This window comes from Anguilla rostrata, chromosome 12 (genome assembly GCF_018555375.3).
Source record: "Anguilla rostrata isolate EN2019 chromosome 12, ASM1855537v3, whole genome shotgun sequence".
In the NCBI taxonomy this organism is placed as follows: domain Eukaryota; kingdom Metazoa; phylum Chordata; class Actinopteri; order Anguilliformes; family Anguillidae; genus Anguilla; species Anguilla rostrata.
Window position 1 is genome coordinate 39,175,135 of NC_057944.1, and position 16,709 is coordinate 39,191,843.

Genomic DNA, 16,709 nt, shown 5'->3' on the forward strand with positions numbered 1-16,709 from the left:
CGGTGTTTCTATTCAACAGAGGATGCCTGCTGCCAAAATAAATATATAAATCTGCTGCTTAGTCTTGTTAAAATATCAATGGTACTATTTTCCTTGTGAATTAAAAGCTGGCATGCATAGCTCAGGATTTGTGAAGGTGTGATTTCACCCAGTACTTTGATGTCCGGTCATGGATGATGTATCCTGCTAATTATGCTAATTTAAATGCTAAGTTCCTTGTCAACGATCAATAATTCCATGTTATTTTTTCTCTGCAGGATTCATTGTACAGCAAGATCATGGAAAATGAATCAGTGGTGACGTCATTCATATTGAAGGCATACACTGAATTGGAAGACCATAGATATGTATACTTCACAAGTTTCCTGTTACTGTTCATCGCTACGGTATTAACAAATGTAATTCTTCTTACAGTAATTTATATTGAGCGATGTCTCCATGAACCCATGTATTTTTTTATGTGTAATTTAGCAGTTAATGGAATTTATGGCAGTTTATCTTTATTCCCATCAGTACTGGGTAATTTAATGTCTCATACTTATGAGATATCTCTGGCAGCTTGTCTTTTACAGATCTTTTGTGTACACACATATGCTGCAGTTGAATTTACTATTTTAGGTGTGATGGGTTATGACCGTTATGTCGCCATTTGTTATCCATTACACTATCACCAATTAATGTCTCATAGAAGATTGTGCACCCTTATTGCATTGTCCTGGATTTATCCGTATGTTCTTTTTGGACTCTATTTCATATTAACTGTACAGCGGACATTTTGTGCCAGGTTTATAGATAAAGTGTATTGTGTGAATTTTGAATTAGTCAAACTGTCTTGTTTTGAAACTTCTTTTCAGAGCAAAATTGGCTTTGTTGTAACTATTTTGGTATTTGTGCCCCAGCTGCTTATGATATTATTTTCCTATGCACAAATACTCAGAATCTGCCTGTCTGCTTCTAAGGAATGTCAGACCAAAGCTATTCAAACATGCACCCCACACATACTGACCGTGATTAACAATGCAGTGGGAATGCTTTTTGAAATCATGCTGACTCGTTTCAACATGAGTCACGTACCTTATAAAGCTCGCATATTCATGTCCCTTTACGTTATGATATTTCCCCCATTGTGTCATCCTGTCATTTATGGAATTAGTATTCATGCCATCAGGGTCCAGATTGTAAAACTGTTTAGAGCTAAGAAAAATAGGTTAACGCCACTGCAGGTGATGACAAAGCAGTCTCATGATTAATTATTTAACACACTTTTAAGCCAATTACCTAAATGAGTAAAATGCAATGTCTGCACTCTGGTTCTTTGGTAAGAGGACAAGAAAACTGTTATTTTTCCAGTCAGGAGAACTCATGCCCTTTCTCCGATATTCATTTTATAGTTCAGCAGTCACTCTGATTCTTAGTCCAAAACACTTATTACTTGCTAATGGGTTAATAGCATTTGATGAATGTATCACAATATTTTTAAAATAAAGCTGTCCTTGATTTTTGTTTGCATGACCTTTTCTCGCTCACTGATGTATCCAACAGGATGGTTTCATAGAACTGATTCATCATCATCATGGCCCAGTTTTAATTTTAAAATTATATTTAATTGAATCACAGTTGTCCAGGTAATGAAACCCCCATCCAGAATCAGATTGATTCCACTAATTTTGAGCCAGTTTTTAGTTATCCAGATGCCAACAAAATCGAGACTTCAAAATCCAGATTTCCAGTCATTTAATCCAAGAGGCATACAGTAAGGCTGTCAGAAGTGCCATGAAATTGAGTTTGAACATTAGCTTTTGTAATTAGAGTTCGAATATATTCGAATATCATTTCATAATTCACAAAAATAAGCTTCTTATTGTCGGGCGCAATATGCACGTGGATGCTCCCTCTAAACTGGCCTGCACGTTATTTTCCACAAGCGGGCAGTAGAATAGAGGACATCGGTGAACTTTCACACTAGGTTACTGCAATCTGGGGCCTCATGTATAAACGTATTTTAGATCAACTGTGTGGCGCGTGCGTAGGAAATCACCTCAAAGTAGTGATTTATAAAATTTCAACATGACTCGATTTGACGTGGAAACGGTTGTGGCTCTACGTCAGGTCTTCACTTCGCATATGCACGCAAGTTCATTTTATAAATGAGCCCCCTGCAGTTTCTATAGCCTCATGTGCAAATGAATAAAGCACTTTCTTGTGGATGTAATTTGCCACAACTTACATTGTGGGGCATTTATTAATCACAATAATAGGGAAATTATTGTTTATAGGAAATCCCTGTTCATTTCTTAAAACAAAAACTATTCAAACGGCTAACTGTAGCCTAAAACAACATAAACTACTTACTCTGTTTAGATTGTTTAAGTTCTTTCATCATCCAATTTTATCAAAATCTTCAGAACAGAAAGGAAACATAACCTGCTATGGGAACATTATTTAGCCCAAATTGATAGCTGACCAGATCTGTTGAACGAAGTGAAAAAATAGACTGGCTCGCGAGGCTAGCTGGCCAGTAAAGTTAGGTGTCAGCTGAAAGTATCACGGAGGTTATTGTCAAGGGAAACCAGACGAACCACTTGCTCTGGATCCAGGGCAGAACGTTTTTTTTTTGTTGACAGAGAAAGTAACGTTAGCACAGGAAATGAACTTTGCGTGCATGAAAATGATTCGCCGCATTAAATTAAGCCTGTATATTCATGTTAATTACAAAACGCGGGATCCAAAATTAATATTCGAATGCTCAAATTTAGGTTCGAACTTAAAAAATATATATATTTTCGAATAGTTTTCGAAACTCCAATATTTTTTGACAGCCCTAGCATACAGTGACGTTGCGGTTCCACAAGAAAAAGTTAAATATCAGAAACTTACTTTCACCTCCTTCAGCAGGGATAAGTAAAGGATAGGGACTGTCCACAGTTCCATGGGACTGAATAGACATTTGGTGCTATTTCTGGCATTTTAAAGGAGCATTTTGTTGGCCTGGCAATTATAAGGGAAACACTTCATTTGGAAAACCAAATGCAATTTTATTTATTTATTTATTTTTTTATCTCACAAGCAAATAAAAACCAACTCTTGGATTACAAATAAACAATAGACTTTTTTCCTTTTTATTGACAGGACATAGTCAGGCCTGACCATCGGTTGTTTAAAAACTATCGGTCCATGGCTGATTGTAGTATTATCAGCCAATGCTGATCATATAATAGCCAAAATGTACGTCCATAAAGTGGCGAAAATGCTACTCAATTACTTATCAAAATAAGCAAGAGGAATTTTAGTGGAATTATACCACATCATTCTACTATCAATATCTGTGACTGAATATGGGATACGTATACAACATTGCCATTGGTTTTACACATAAATATGTTCCTTTCAAGATTAACTGACAATTTAATGTCTTGAACAATTAGTTTGAGAAATAAACATGCAAATAGAAAGGTGGGGTAGGTATTTACAACGGCCATGCGCAAAACCTCACTCACAATTTAGGCTGGTGTAACCCCTTTCAGTTAATTCTGCTTTGATGAATGCCTCATGGGTGTCATTCATACATGTATGTTATTTCCATGCTGCAGCTGCAACTTTGAAACAAGACCGCTGTTCTCTTCAGTCTCCAAGAAACAGTGATTTACATGAACCGTTCGAGCCTGGCATCTGAGCACTGCCTGAACTAAGGGACAGAGCTGGAAATTATAGTAAATCTTTCCCTCACACTGGAACATATTTTAGTTCACAGTTGTTCCAGTCCAGTGGAATCTGAAGTAGAAATGAAGACCACTAAAAACAAATCGCACAGTGTCAAAACAATGAGCAGGCTTTGTCTACTAACTGGGATCATGTCAAGTGGGTGCCAAATATCACAAAAGCCTTGCTTGATAGGTGGTGTTAAACTGAACTTCAGCCTTTTCTGATGGACTCATGTAATTTCCCTAAACAGTTTTAAAAACAAGACCACTCTTAATGAGAGATTGGAATATGTTGGATACCTCACAGGTGTTGATTGGTCAGAGCTGTAACGTCACACGTTGGTGTGTATTTTTCACATGGTTGTGTCATTATAAAAGACTCAATGTTGGAGATATCTCTTTCAGTCACCCAGATGTGGTGTACGACTACACAACTGCAAGGACTCAAATCTTTTCTCTGAAGGCAAACCCTTTCAAAAGAAACAGGTATTTAAGCAATATAACCATTAAATCAGTGATAATTAAAATGATTTTTAGAATCATTATTATTATTATTATTATTATTATTATTAATAATAATAATAATAATAATAACAATGAGAACAATAATAGTAGTAATAATAATAATAATAATGATAAAAAAGACGAATAAGAAGAAATACTAATAATGAATAACCATAGAAAGCGAACATCATCATAATGCAATTATATGCAATATAAATTGTGTTCTTGGTAAAATTAGAATAGCATAATGGGCCGTACATAAGCAGCACAGGGCGTAACCACGGCCAAAACCAAAAACTAGCTGAGGTGGGGTGAGATGGGGTGAGGTGGGGTGAGGTATGGTGGGGTGCGTGGTTAGACCAGGGTATGCTCTTCTATTTCATTCAGTAATTTAATTCAGAGTGAATTACAGAGTGTAAAAGCAGTACATATGACTCTAGATTTGGCTTAAATTTGTGAAAATTTTAAAGACCATTCATTCCCCACCTGAATGATAGCAACAGACAATCTCACTAAAAGAATTAAGTTAAATATAGGCTTTAGGAATGGACAGCCCTGCTTTGGGGTGTTCAGGTCCGGGCATGACACAGTGCTGGTACTTTCAGAACTCGAGGACACTCATGAGCCTCAGTGTGCTGGCAGATGTATTTTCATCCTTATATGATCAAATGCAACTTCTTATAAATGAACATTTTAGTGTTTGTTACAATTTGTGGGATTAAAATAAAATTAGTAAAAAATGTGTTGGGTGCAGCAACCACGAACAATAACTGACTAAGCTGAGTTTGCGAAGACACAGTATGAACCTTGCATGTATTCCTAGGCCAGATTTGACTGAACACAGGATGACCTGTTACTTTTCTTATTATCGATACAACGTCGAGTTTGTTTTCAAATTATGTTCATCTGTAAACTGTATATAAACAAAAACATTTTTATTGCAAATGCTTCTCCAAAACCATATGTTGATTTAATCCAGTATCAGTAGGATATAAGTTTGCAGTTTTAAAATATGTTGACAAACCCTCACAATTTTATCCACAGCACTGCCTCTACATCCAGGTAACCATGGAGAATGTATCAGCAGTGACGTCCTTCATACTGACGGCATACACTGAACTGGAAGATCACAGATATTTATACTTCATATGTTTCCTTATTTTATACATTCTGACATTATTGGTCAATTTGGTTCTTATTGTAGTAACATGCACAGAAAAAGGTCTGCATGAACCTATGTATTTGTTTATATGTAACCTATCAGTTAATGGAGTGTGTGGTAGTACAGTATTATTACCATCTATGCTTAGTCATTTGCTATCTCATAATTATGAAATATCTCTCTCTTTTTGTCTATTAGAGATATACTGTTTAATGTCATATGCTTTAGTTGAATTTACTATTTTAGCAGTGATGAGCTATGACCGTTATGTTGCTATATGTCGCCCGTTACACTATCACCTCCTCATGTCCCCTAGAAAGGTTTCTGCAGCCATTGTATTATCCTGGGTTGTTCCCTGTGTTTACTTTGCCCTTTATTTCATATTAACAACTGCCCGACTGTCATTCTGTGACAGGTATATAGAAAAAATTTATTGTATGAATTTTGAATTAGTTAAATTGTCTTGCTTTGATACAACGATTATAAGATTTGTAGGACCAGTATTAATAATTGTTTGTCCTAGTCCTCAGATTGTCATGATATTATTTTCTTATGCACAAATACTTAGAGTCTGCTTGTCTGCTTCTAAGGAATCTCAAGCCAAAGCTCTTCAAACATGCACCCCACACTTACTGTCTGTGATTAATTTTTCTGTGGGATGCTTATTTGAGGTCATCCAGGGTCGTTTCAACATGAGTTATGTACCTCAAAAAGCTCGCATATTCCTGTCCCTGCACATGGCCATAGTTCCCCCATTGTTTAATCCTCTCATTTATGGAATTAGCATTCAGGCCATTAAAGTTCAGATTTTCAAATTGCTGAGTAGTAAAAAAAGAAGTGAAACCAACGCATGGTGATGATTTAAAAATATATTCTCTTTCTGTTATTTAGATATGGTTAGTAAGGCTGAACCCTGTATCACTAGTCTTCCCAGATGCCAGATTTTGGGCCGAATGTCTAGTTTATTTTTTATTGTTTGTACAGGTTTGGTTTTTGGCCCCAACTGGACAATATAAACGCCCGGTCTGAATAACTGAAATTTGACGCCCTCTTGGCCACCCCACCCACTTCATTATTAAGCATCAACCTGCCCCCCTGGTCAGAGAACCCAAACCTCATCTGTGTGTACAGTCCATGTTTGATATTCAGTTTTGACTAATTCTACATCTGGCAACCCTACGTATCACAAAGTAATATAAAGGGACATGTAATATTAAAAATCACTGAAATATTGAAAATGTCTTGTCTGGGTATTGCTTGGTTTCTACATATTTAAATAAAAATATGGACTGTAAAGTATTAAATAAAGTGCTTTCAGTGACCAGGCTTGGTTGTAAGACAAACCACACCCACTTACTGTAGTTTAGCTCCAACCAATTAAATAAAACCATTTGTAATAGCAAGCATTAACACTGACATTTGCATTTTTTGTTTTTTTGAAATTGAGAAAACCTCTTTTTCACGTGTGGCCTCCCCAGAGATATTTCCTTGCCCCATTACTGGAAGACTCTCTCTCTGGTCAGGACGATTCATTCCCTCTGCTGCCCACATGTGGACCAGCCCCTACAGCATGGTGTTGGTGACATGCCTGACACTGAGCTCCAATGCTTCACAGCAGTGGCGTAGCCAGAAATGAAATTGCAGGTGGGCCTGAATAAAAGTGGGCCACACAATTCATTCCATAATAGCTCAAGCATTACTAGTCATACAAGGTCGAAAATGTTCTGAATGGTGGGCCACACTAATTCATTCCATAATTGAGTTTCATGTTTATTTGCAGTAATACTGATTTGTCATTACTATTAGACTTAAAGTTCATGTTAAACAACTAACATTACAGGTAACGTAAACAAATCGATGTCCTCAAAACATATAGGCTTGAGAAAGTCTCATAAATCAGCTTCTGAAAATGAATGAAAATTTGAGTCGAAATATAAAAGTACATGTTGCTATTTGATAGGCTATATAGGCTACCAAAATTGGTACCAGAATTCCTTACCTGAAAGTTCGTTTTTTTTCATGGATCAGATACAATAACATTTAAAGCCACGAGAATCAATCAAAGCTCGTTGGCATTTTAATCCCTTTCACTTAATCTTTCGGCTTCAATCCCTAGTACTGTATTCATGGAATCCGCGCACTGACTTTGGATGAGCTCGATTGAATAGATGTTGAATAGATGAAAATGCTTTCACTAGGCTAAGTAGAGGGAGGGGTATCGTATCAGCAGGGAAATTACGCTCTCAAAGTAACGACGGTGACAAGTCTGTATGACTTTTTTTTTTTTTCTGTTATCGCTAAAAGACGAGATGCGAGATGCACCCCAGGATGGGTCTAGGCAAGAAGTAGGTGGGCCTAGCCCCAGCCAGGCCCACCCATAGCCACGCCCCTGCTTCACAGCTAGAGGGCTGATCTAGGATCAGTTCTGTGTTCTAGCTAATAATGGATGAGGATAGGATGTGGACAACGGAAACCTGATCCTCAATCAGCACTCTTACTCTGACACACTGTTTGAATATGAACACCTTGAATGAATACCTAACAAGATTCCAGATAAGGAGTCCTCTTAATCCACTGTCAACATGTATGGAAACTGCAGTGATGCCAAGAAATCCTTGGTCATTGTAAGACTGAGGATGTTTTGCACATTAAGAACTGGACGATATGGGTGCCATTCATATGTACAGACAGGTGACAAATTAAAGGAAATACCAGAATACGTGAGTGGAGAAACATAACGAATGGAGATGCTTCCATACAGGTACACTGCATGAAAGATTTAAGCAATTAACATCCTGTAATGCTCTGTGGCATGTATAGAAATGCTGAGTAGGTGCAGCTGACCTTTGGATCAAGATGTGAAGAGGAAAAGATCTAAGTGACTTTGAAAGAGGGTTCATTATTGGGCCACGAATGGCAGGAGCTTCAGTCCCAAAGACTGCTCAACCGGCTAGTGTTTCAATAGGAGCACTGACTAAAGTGACACGTGCTTTTAGATCTATGGGAAAGACATCAGTAAATGGGGTCGAAATTGTGACTCAAATAGTTTGGTTGCAGTGCATAAACCCCTCATTACAAAGACAAATGTACATCTGAGAGTTCAGTGGTACAAAAACCATAGGCACTGGTCTACAGAGATGTGGAAAAAAGTGATATAGTCAGATGAGTCATACTTCACTATATTATCGACAAGTGGGTGAGTCCGAGCGTGGCGTACACCAAGAGAATGGTACAGGCCTGAATGCCTGCCCCCCATACAGTGAGTTTATCGAGGCTTTTCGATTGGAATGCAGCATCCATTTCAGGCTAAGTACCACTTGAACTAGGTGATAGACCGGGAAACAAGAGTGAATTTTACTCTCGTACTAGAACATATTTTGTTACGCAATTGACCCAGCACAGTGGACTGTGAAATAGCAATGGAGATCACTGTGGTGCTTAAAAACTAATTTCACTGCATCTGAACCATGATCAGTACTTGTATACTGTTTGACTTTGGGACAAAATGTTTTGTGATTGCGTTTTTTATGCAAAAAATGTTTTTTTTTCTCTCCTTTCCTTTCAGGGCTTCCGCAGGATCATGACAAGGGCGTGGCAGCTTTTCCACTCAAGCCCTGCTTGACAGGGGATATTAAACTGAATTATATTTTATTGGGGTTTAGCGCCACAACAGCTTTTTCTCATGGACTCTTGCAGCTTTTCTGAACAGTCTCAAAAACAAGACCACTCTTAATGAGAGATGGGAATATGTTGGATACCTCACAGGTATCGATTGGTCTGAGCTGTAACGTCACACGCTGGTGTGTATTTTTACATGGTTGTGTCATTATAAAAGAGTCAACAGGAGAAATATCTCTTTCAGTCACCAAGATGTGGTGTACGACTACACAACTGCAAGGACTCAAATCTTTTCTCTGAAGGCAAACCCTTTCAAAAGAAACAGGTATTTAAGCAATATAACCTGCATTAAATCTGTGATAATTAAAATGATTTTTAGAATCATTATTATTATTATTATTATTATTATTATTAATAATAATAATAATAATAATAATAATAATAATAATGAGAACAATAATAGTAGTAATAATAATAATAATAATGATAAAAAAGACGAATAAGAAGAAATACTAATAATGAATAACCATAGAAAGCGATCATCATCATAATGCAATTATATGCAATATAAATTGTGTTCTTGGTAAAATTAGAATAGCATAATGGGCCGTACATAAGCAGCACAGGGGCGTAACCACGGCCAAAAAAACCACAAGAGACTGGGGCTGAGGTGGGGTGAGGTATGGTGGGGTGCGTGGTTAGACCAGGGTATGCTCTTCTATTTCATTCAGTAATTTAATTCAGAGTGAATTACAGAGTGTAAAAGCAGTACATATGACTCTAGATTTGGCTTAAATTTGAAGACCATTCATTCCCCACCTGAATGATAGCAACAGACAATCTCACTAAAAGAATTAAGTTAAATATAGGCTTTGGAAATGGACAGCCCTGCTTTGGGGTGTTCAGGTCCGGGCTTGACACAGTGCTGGTACTTTCAGAACTCGAGGACACTCATGAGCCTCAGTGTGCTGGCAGATGTATTTTCATCCCTATATGATCAAATGCAACTTCTTATAAATGAACATTTTAGTGTTTGTTACAATTTGTGGGATTAAAATAAAATTAGTAAAAAATGTGTTGGGTGCAGCAACCACGAACAATAACTGACTAAGCTGAGTTTGCGAAGACACAGTATGAACCTTGCATGTATTCCTAGGCCAGATTTGACTGAACACAGGATGACCTGTTACTTTTCTTATTATCGATACAACGTCGAGTTTGTTTTCAAATTATGTTCATCTGTAAACTGTATATAAACAAAAACATTTTTATTGCAAATGCTTCTCCAAAACCATGTGTTGATTTAATCCAGTATCAGTAGGATATAAGTTTGCAGTTTTAAAATATGTTGACAAACCCTCACAATTTTATCCACAGCACTGCCTCTACATCCAGGTAACCATGGAGAATGTATCAGCAGTGACGTCTTTCATTTTGACAGCATACACTGAACTGGAAGATCACAGATATTTATACTTCATATGTTTCCTTATTTTATACATTCTGACATTATTGGTCAATTTAGTTCTTATTGTAGTAACATGCACAGAAAAAGGTCTGCATGAACCTATGTATTTGTTTATATGTAACCTATCAGTTAATGAAGTGTGTGGTAGTACAGTATTATTACCATCTATGCTTAGCATTTGCTATCTCATAATTATGAAATATCTCTTCTTTTGTCTATTAGAGATATACTGTTTAATGTCATATGCTTTAGTTGAATTTACTATTTTAGCAGTGATGAGCTATGACCGTTATGTTGCTATCTGTCGCCCGTTACACTATCACCTCCTCATGTCCCCTAGAAAGGTTACTGCAGCCATTGTATTATCCTGGGTTGTTCCCTCTCTGTTCTTTGCCCTGTATTTCATATTAACTCTCCAACCTTCATTCTGTGACAGGTATATAGAAAGAATTTATTGTATGAATTTCGAATTAGTTAAATTGTCTTGCTTTGATACAACGATTATAAGATTTGTAGGACCAGTATTAATAATTGTTTGTCCTAGTCCTCAGATTGTCATGATATTATTTTCTTATGCACAAATACTTAGAATCTGCCTGTCTGCTTCTAAGGAATCTCAAGCCAAAGCTCTTCAAACATGCACCCCACACTTACTGTCTGTGATTAATTTTTCTGTGGGATGCTTATTTGAGGTCATCCAGGGTCGTTTCAACATGAGTCATGTACCTCAAAAAGCTCGCATATTCCTGTCCCTGTACATTCTGATAATTCCCCCATTGTTTAATCCTCTCATTTATGGAATTAGCATTCAGGCCATTAAAGTTCAGATTTTCAAATTGCTGAGTAGTAAAAAAAGAAGTGAAACCAACGCATGGTGATGATTTAAAAATATATTCTCTTTCTGTTATTTAGATATGGTTAGTAAGGCTGAACCCTGTATCACTAGTTTTCCCAGATGCCAGATTTTGGGCCGAATGTCTAGTTTTTTAAAATTGTTTGTATAGGTTTGGTTTTTGGCCCCAACTGGACAATATAAACGCCCGGTCTGAATAACTGAAATTTGACGCCCCCTTGGCCACCCCACCCACTTCATTATTAAGCATCAACCTGCCCCCCAGGTCAGAGAACCCAAACCTCACCTGTGTGTACAGTCCATGTTTGATATTCAGTTTTGACTAATTCTACATCTGGCAACCCTACGTATCACAAAGTAATATAAAGGGACATGTAATATTAAAAATCACTGAAATATTGAAAATGTCTTGTCTGGGTATTGCTTGGTTTCTACATATTTAAATAAAAATATGGACTGTAAAGTATTAAATAAAGTGCTTTCAGTGACCAGGCTTGGTTGTAAGACAAACCACACCCACTTACTGTAGTTTAGCTCCAACCAATTAAATAAAACCATTTGTAATAGCAAGCATTAACACTGACATTTGCATTTTTTGTTTTTTTGAAATTGAGAAAACCTCTTTTTCACGTGTGGCCTCCCCAGAGATATTTCCTTGCCCCATTACTGGAAGACTCTCTCTCTGGTCAGGATGATTCATTCCCTCTGCTGCCCACATGTGGACCAGCCCCTACAGCACGGTGTTGGTGACATGCCTGACACTGAGCTCCAATGCTTCACAGCAGTGGCGTAGCCAGAAATGAAATTGCAGGTGGGCCTGAATAAAAGTGGGTGGGCCACACAATTCATTCCATAAATAGCTCAATCGCATTTACAGTACATTACAAGCGCGAAAGTGTTCTGCAATGCGTTGGCCTGCTGTGTCACACTGCTGTTGTTTATCTATTTAGTTTTGCCTACTTATGTGGAGGTTTTTTCGCCAGGTTTATTTGCAGTAATACTGATTTGTCATTACTATTAGACTTAAAGTTCGTGTTAAACAACTAACATTACAGGTAACGTAAACAAATCGATGTCCTCAAAACATATAGGCTTGAGAAAGTCTCATAAATCAGCTTCTGAAAATGAATGAAAATTTGAGTCGAAATATAAAAGTACATGTTGCTATTTGATAGGCTATATAGGCTACCAAAATTGGTACCAGAATTCCTTACCTGAAAGTTCGTTTTTTTTCATGGATCAGATACAATAACATTTAAAGCCACGAGAATCAATCAAAGCTCGTTGGCATTTTCATCCCTTTCACTTAATCTTTCGGCTTCAATCCCTAGTACTGTATTCATGGAATCCGCGCACTGACTTTGGATGAGCTCGATTGAATAGATGTTGAATAGATGAAAATGCTTTCACTAGGCTAAGTAGAGGGAGGGGTATCGTATCAGCAGGGAAATTACGCTCTCAAAGTAACGACGGTGACAAGTCTGTATGACTTTTTTTTTTTTTTTTCTGTTATCGCTAAAAGACAAGATGCGAGTTGCACCCTAGGATGGGCCTAGGCAAGAAGTAGGTGGGCCTAGCCCCAGCCAGGCCCACCCATAACCACGCCCCTGCTTCACAGCTAGAGGGCTGATCTAGGATCAGTTCTGTGTTCTAGCTAATAATGGATGAGGATAGGATGTGGACAACGGAAACCTGATCCTCAATCAGCACTCTTACTCTGACACACTGTTTGAATATGAACACCTTGAATGAATACCTAACAAGATTCCAGATAAGGAGTCCTCTTAATCCACTGTCAACATGTATGGAAACTGCAGTGATGCCAAGAAATCCTTGGTCATTGTAAGACTGAGGATGTTTTGCACATTAAGAACTGGACGATATGGGTGCCATTCATATGTACAAACAGGTGACAAATTAAAGGAAATACCAGAATAAGTGAGTGGAGAAGCATAACGGATGGAGATGCTTCCATACAGGTACACAGCATGAAAGATTTAAGCAATTAACATCCTGTAATGCTCTGTGGTATGTATAGAAATGCTGAGTAGGTGCAGCTGACCTTTGGATCAAGATGTGAAGAGGAAAAGATCTAAGTGACTTTGAAAGAGGATTCATTATTGGGCCACGAATGGCAGGAGCTTCAGTCCCAAAGACTGCTCAACCGGCTAGTGTTTCAATAGGAGCAATGACTAAAGTGACACGTGCTTTTAGATCTATGGGAAAGACATCAGTAAATAGGGTCGAAATTGTGACTCAAACCGTTTGGTTGCAGTGCATAAACCCCTCATTACAAAGACAAATGCACATCTGAGAGTTCAGTGGTACAAAAACCATAGGCACTGGTCTACAGAGATGTGGAAAAAAGTGATATAGTCAGATGAGTCATACTTCACTATATTATCGACAAGTGGGCGAGTCCGAGCGTGGCGTACACCAAGAGAATGGTACAGGCCTGAATGCCTGGCCCCATACAGTGAGTTTATCAAGGCTTTTCGATTGGAATGCAGCATCCATTTCAGGGTAAGTACCACTTGAACTAGGTGATAGACCGGGAAACAAGAGTGAATTTTACTCTCGTACTAGAACATATTTTGTTACGCAATTGACCCAGCACAGTGGACTGTGAAATAGCAATGGATATCACTGTGTTGCTTAAAAACTAATTTCACTGCATCTGAACCATGATCAGACTTGTATACTGTTTGACTTGGGACAAAATGTTTTGTGATTGACTGTTTTTTGATGGAAAAATGTTTTTTTTTCTCTCCTTTCCTTTCAGGGCTTCCGCAGGATCATGACAAGGGAGTGGCATCTTTTCCACCCAAGCCCTGCTTGACAGGGGATATTAAACTGAATTATATTTTATTGGGGTTTAGCGCCACAACAGCTTTTTCTCATGGACTCTTGCAGCTTTTCTGAACAGTCTCAAAAAGAAGACCAATCTTAATGAGAGATGGGAATATGTTGGATACCTCACAGGTGTTGATTGGTCAGAGCTGTAACGTCACACGTTGGTGTGTATTTTTTACATGGTTGTGTCATTATAAAAGAGTCAAAGCAGGAGATATCTCTTTCAGTCACCCAGATGTGGTGTACGACTACACAACTGCAAGGACTCAAATCTTTTCTCTGAAGGCAAACCCTTTCAAAAGAAACAGGTATTTAAGCAATATAACCTGCATTAAATCTGTGATAATTAAAATGATTTTTAGAATCATTATTATTATTATTATCATTATTATTATTATTATTATTATTATTATTATTATTATTATTAATAATAATAATAATAATAATGAGAACAATAATAGTAGTAATAATAATAATAATAATGATAAAAAAGACGAATAAGAAGAAATACTAATAATGAATAACCATAGAAAGCGATCATCATCATAATGCAATTATATGCAATATAAATTGTGTTCTTGGTAAAATTAGAATAGCATAATGGGCCGTACATAAGCAGCACAGGGGCGTAACCACGGCCAAAAAAACCACAAGAGACTGGGGCTGAGGTGGGGTGAGGTATGGTGGGGTGCGTGGTTAGACCAGGGTATGCTCTTCTATTTCATTCAGTAATTTAATTCAGAGTGAATTACAGAGTGTAAAAGCAGTACATATGACTCTAGATTTGGCTTAAATTTGTGAAAATTTTAAAGACCATTCATTCCCCACCTGAATGATAGCAACAGACAATCTCACTAAAAGAATTAAGTTAAATATAGGCTTTAGAAATGGACAGCCCTGCTTTGGGGTGTTCAGGTCCGGGCATGACACAGTGCTGGTACTTTCAGAACTCGAGGACACTCATGAGCCTCAGTGTGCTGGCAGATGTATTTTCATCCTTATATGATCAAATGCAACTTCTTATAAATGAACATTTTAGTGTTTGCTACAATTTGTGGGATTAAAATAAAATTAGTAAAAAATTTGTTGGGTGCAGCAACCACGAACAATAACTGACTAAGCTGAGTTTGCGAAGACACAGTATGAACCTTGCATGTATTCCTAGGCCAGATTTGACTGAACACAGGATGACCTGTTACTTTTCTTATTATCGATACAACGTCGAGTTTGTTTTCAAATTATGTTCATCTGTAAACTGTATATAAACAAAAACATTTTTATTGCAAATGCTTCTCCAAAACCATGTGTTGATTTAATCCAGTATCAGTAGGATATAAGTTTGCAGTTTTAAAATATGTTGACAAACCCTCACAATTTTATCCACAGCACTGCCTCTACATCCAGGTAACCATGGAGAATGTATCAGCAGTGACGTCCTTCATTTTGACAGCATACACTGAACTGGAAGATCACAGATATTTATACTTCATATGTTTCCTTATTTTATACATTCTGACATTATTGGTCAATTTAGTTCTTATTGTAGTAACATGCACAGAAAAAGGTCTGCATGAACCTATGTATTTGTTTATATGTAACCTATCAGTTAATGAAGTGTGTGGTAGTACAGTATTATTACCATCTATGCTTAGTCATTTGCTATCTCATAATTATGAAATATCTCTCTCTTTTTGTCTATTAGAGATATACTGTTTAATGTCATATGCTTTAGTTGAATTTACTATTTTAGCAGTGATGAGCTATGACAGGTATGTTGCTATCTGTCGCCCGTTACACTATCACCTCCTCATGTCCCCTAGAAAGGTTACTGCAGCCATTGTATTATCCTGGGTTGTTCCCTCTCTGTTCTTTGCCCTGTATTTCATATTAACTCTCCAACCTTCATTCTGTGACAGGTATATAGAAAGAATTTATTGTATGAATTTCGAATTAGTTAAATTGTCTTGCTTTGATACAACGATTATAAGATTTGTAGGACCAGTATTAATAATTGTTTGTCCTAGTCCTCAGATTGTCATGATATTATTTTCTTATGCACAAATACTTAGAATCTGCCTGTCTGCTTCTAAGGAATCTCAAGCCAAAGCTCTTCAAACATGCACCCCACACTTACTGTCTGTGATTAATTTTTCTGTGGGATGCTTATTTGAGGTCATCCAGAGTCGTTTCAACATGAGTCATGTACCTCAAAAAGCTCGCATATTCCTGTCCCTGTACATTCTGATAATTCCCCCATTGTTTAATCCTCTCATTTATGGAATTAGCATTCAGGCCATTAAAGTTCAGATTTTCAAATTGCTGAGTAGTAAAAAAAGAAGTGAAACCAACGCATGGTGATGATTTAAAAATATATTCTCTTTCTGTTATTTAGATATGGTTAGTAAGGCTGAACCCTGTATCACTAGTTTTCCCAGATGCCAGATTTTGGGGCGAATGTCTAGTTTTTTTAAATTGTTTGTATAGATTTGGTTTTTGGCCCCAACTGGACAATATAAACGCCCGGTCTGAATAACTGAAATTTGACGCCCC

The 16,709-nt window shown here is 37.3% G+C and overlaps 3 protein-coding genes across 3 annotated transcripts; all 3 read left to right on the forward strand.

Annotated features, from left to right (window-relative positions):
• Positions 1–264: 264 nt before the first annotated feature.
• On the forward strand, positions 265–1,481 carry LOC135237005 (olfactory receptor 4B13-like). Its single transcript, XM_064303705.1, has one exon. It carries the CDS (start codon positions 279–281, stop codon positions 1,248–1,250), a length of 972 nt encoding a protein of 323 aa, XP_064159775.1. The 5' UTR covers positions 265–278; the 3' UTR covers positions 1,251–1,481.
• An 8,905-nt stretch (positions 1,482–10,386) lies between these two features.
• Positions 10,387–11,782, forward strand: LOC135235737 (olfactory receptor 1468-like). The gene has a single exon (XM_064301522.1). It carries the CDS (start codon positions 10,387–10,389, stop codon positions 11,329–11,331), a length of 945 nt encoding a protein of 314 aa, XP_064157592.1. The 3' UTR covers positions 11,332–11,782.
• A 2,615-nt stretch (positions 11,783–14,397) lies between these two features.
• LOC135236973 (olfactory receptor 1496-like) lies at positions 14,398–16,631 on the forward strand. Its single transcript, XM_064303631.1, has 2 exons — positions 14,398–14,467; positions 15,546–16,631. The coding sequence occupies exon 2, from the start codon at positions 15,570–15,572 to the stop codon at positions 16,515–16,517; it is 948 nt and encodes a 315-aa protein (XP_064159701.1). The 5' UTR covers positions 14,398–14,467; positions 15,546–15,569; the 3' UTR covers positions 16,518–16,631.
• Positions 16,632–16,709: the final 78 nt, after the last annotated feature.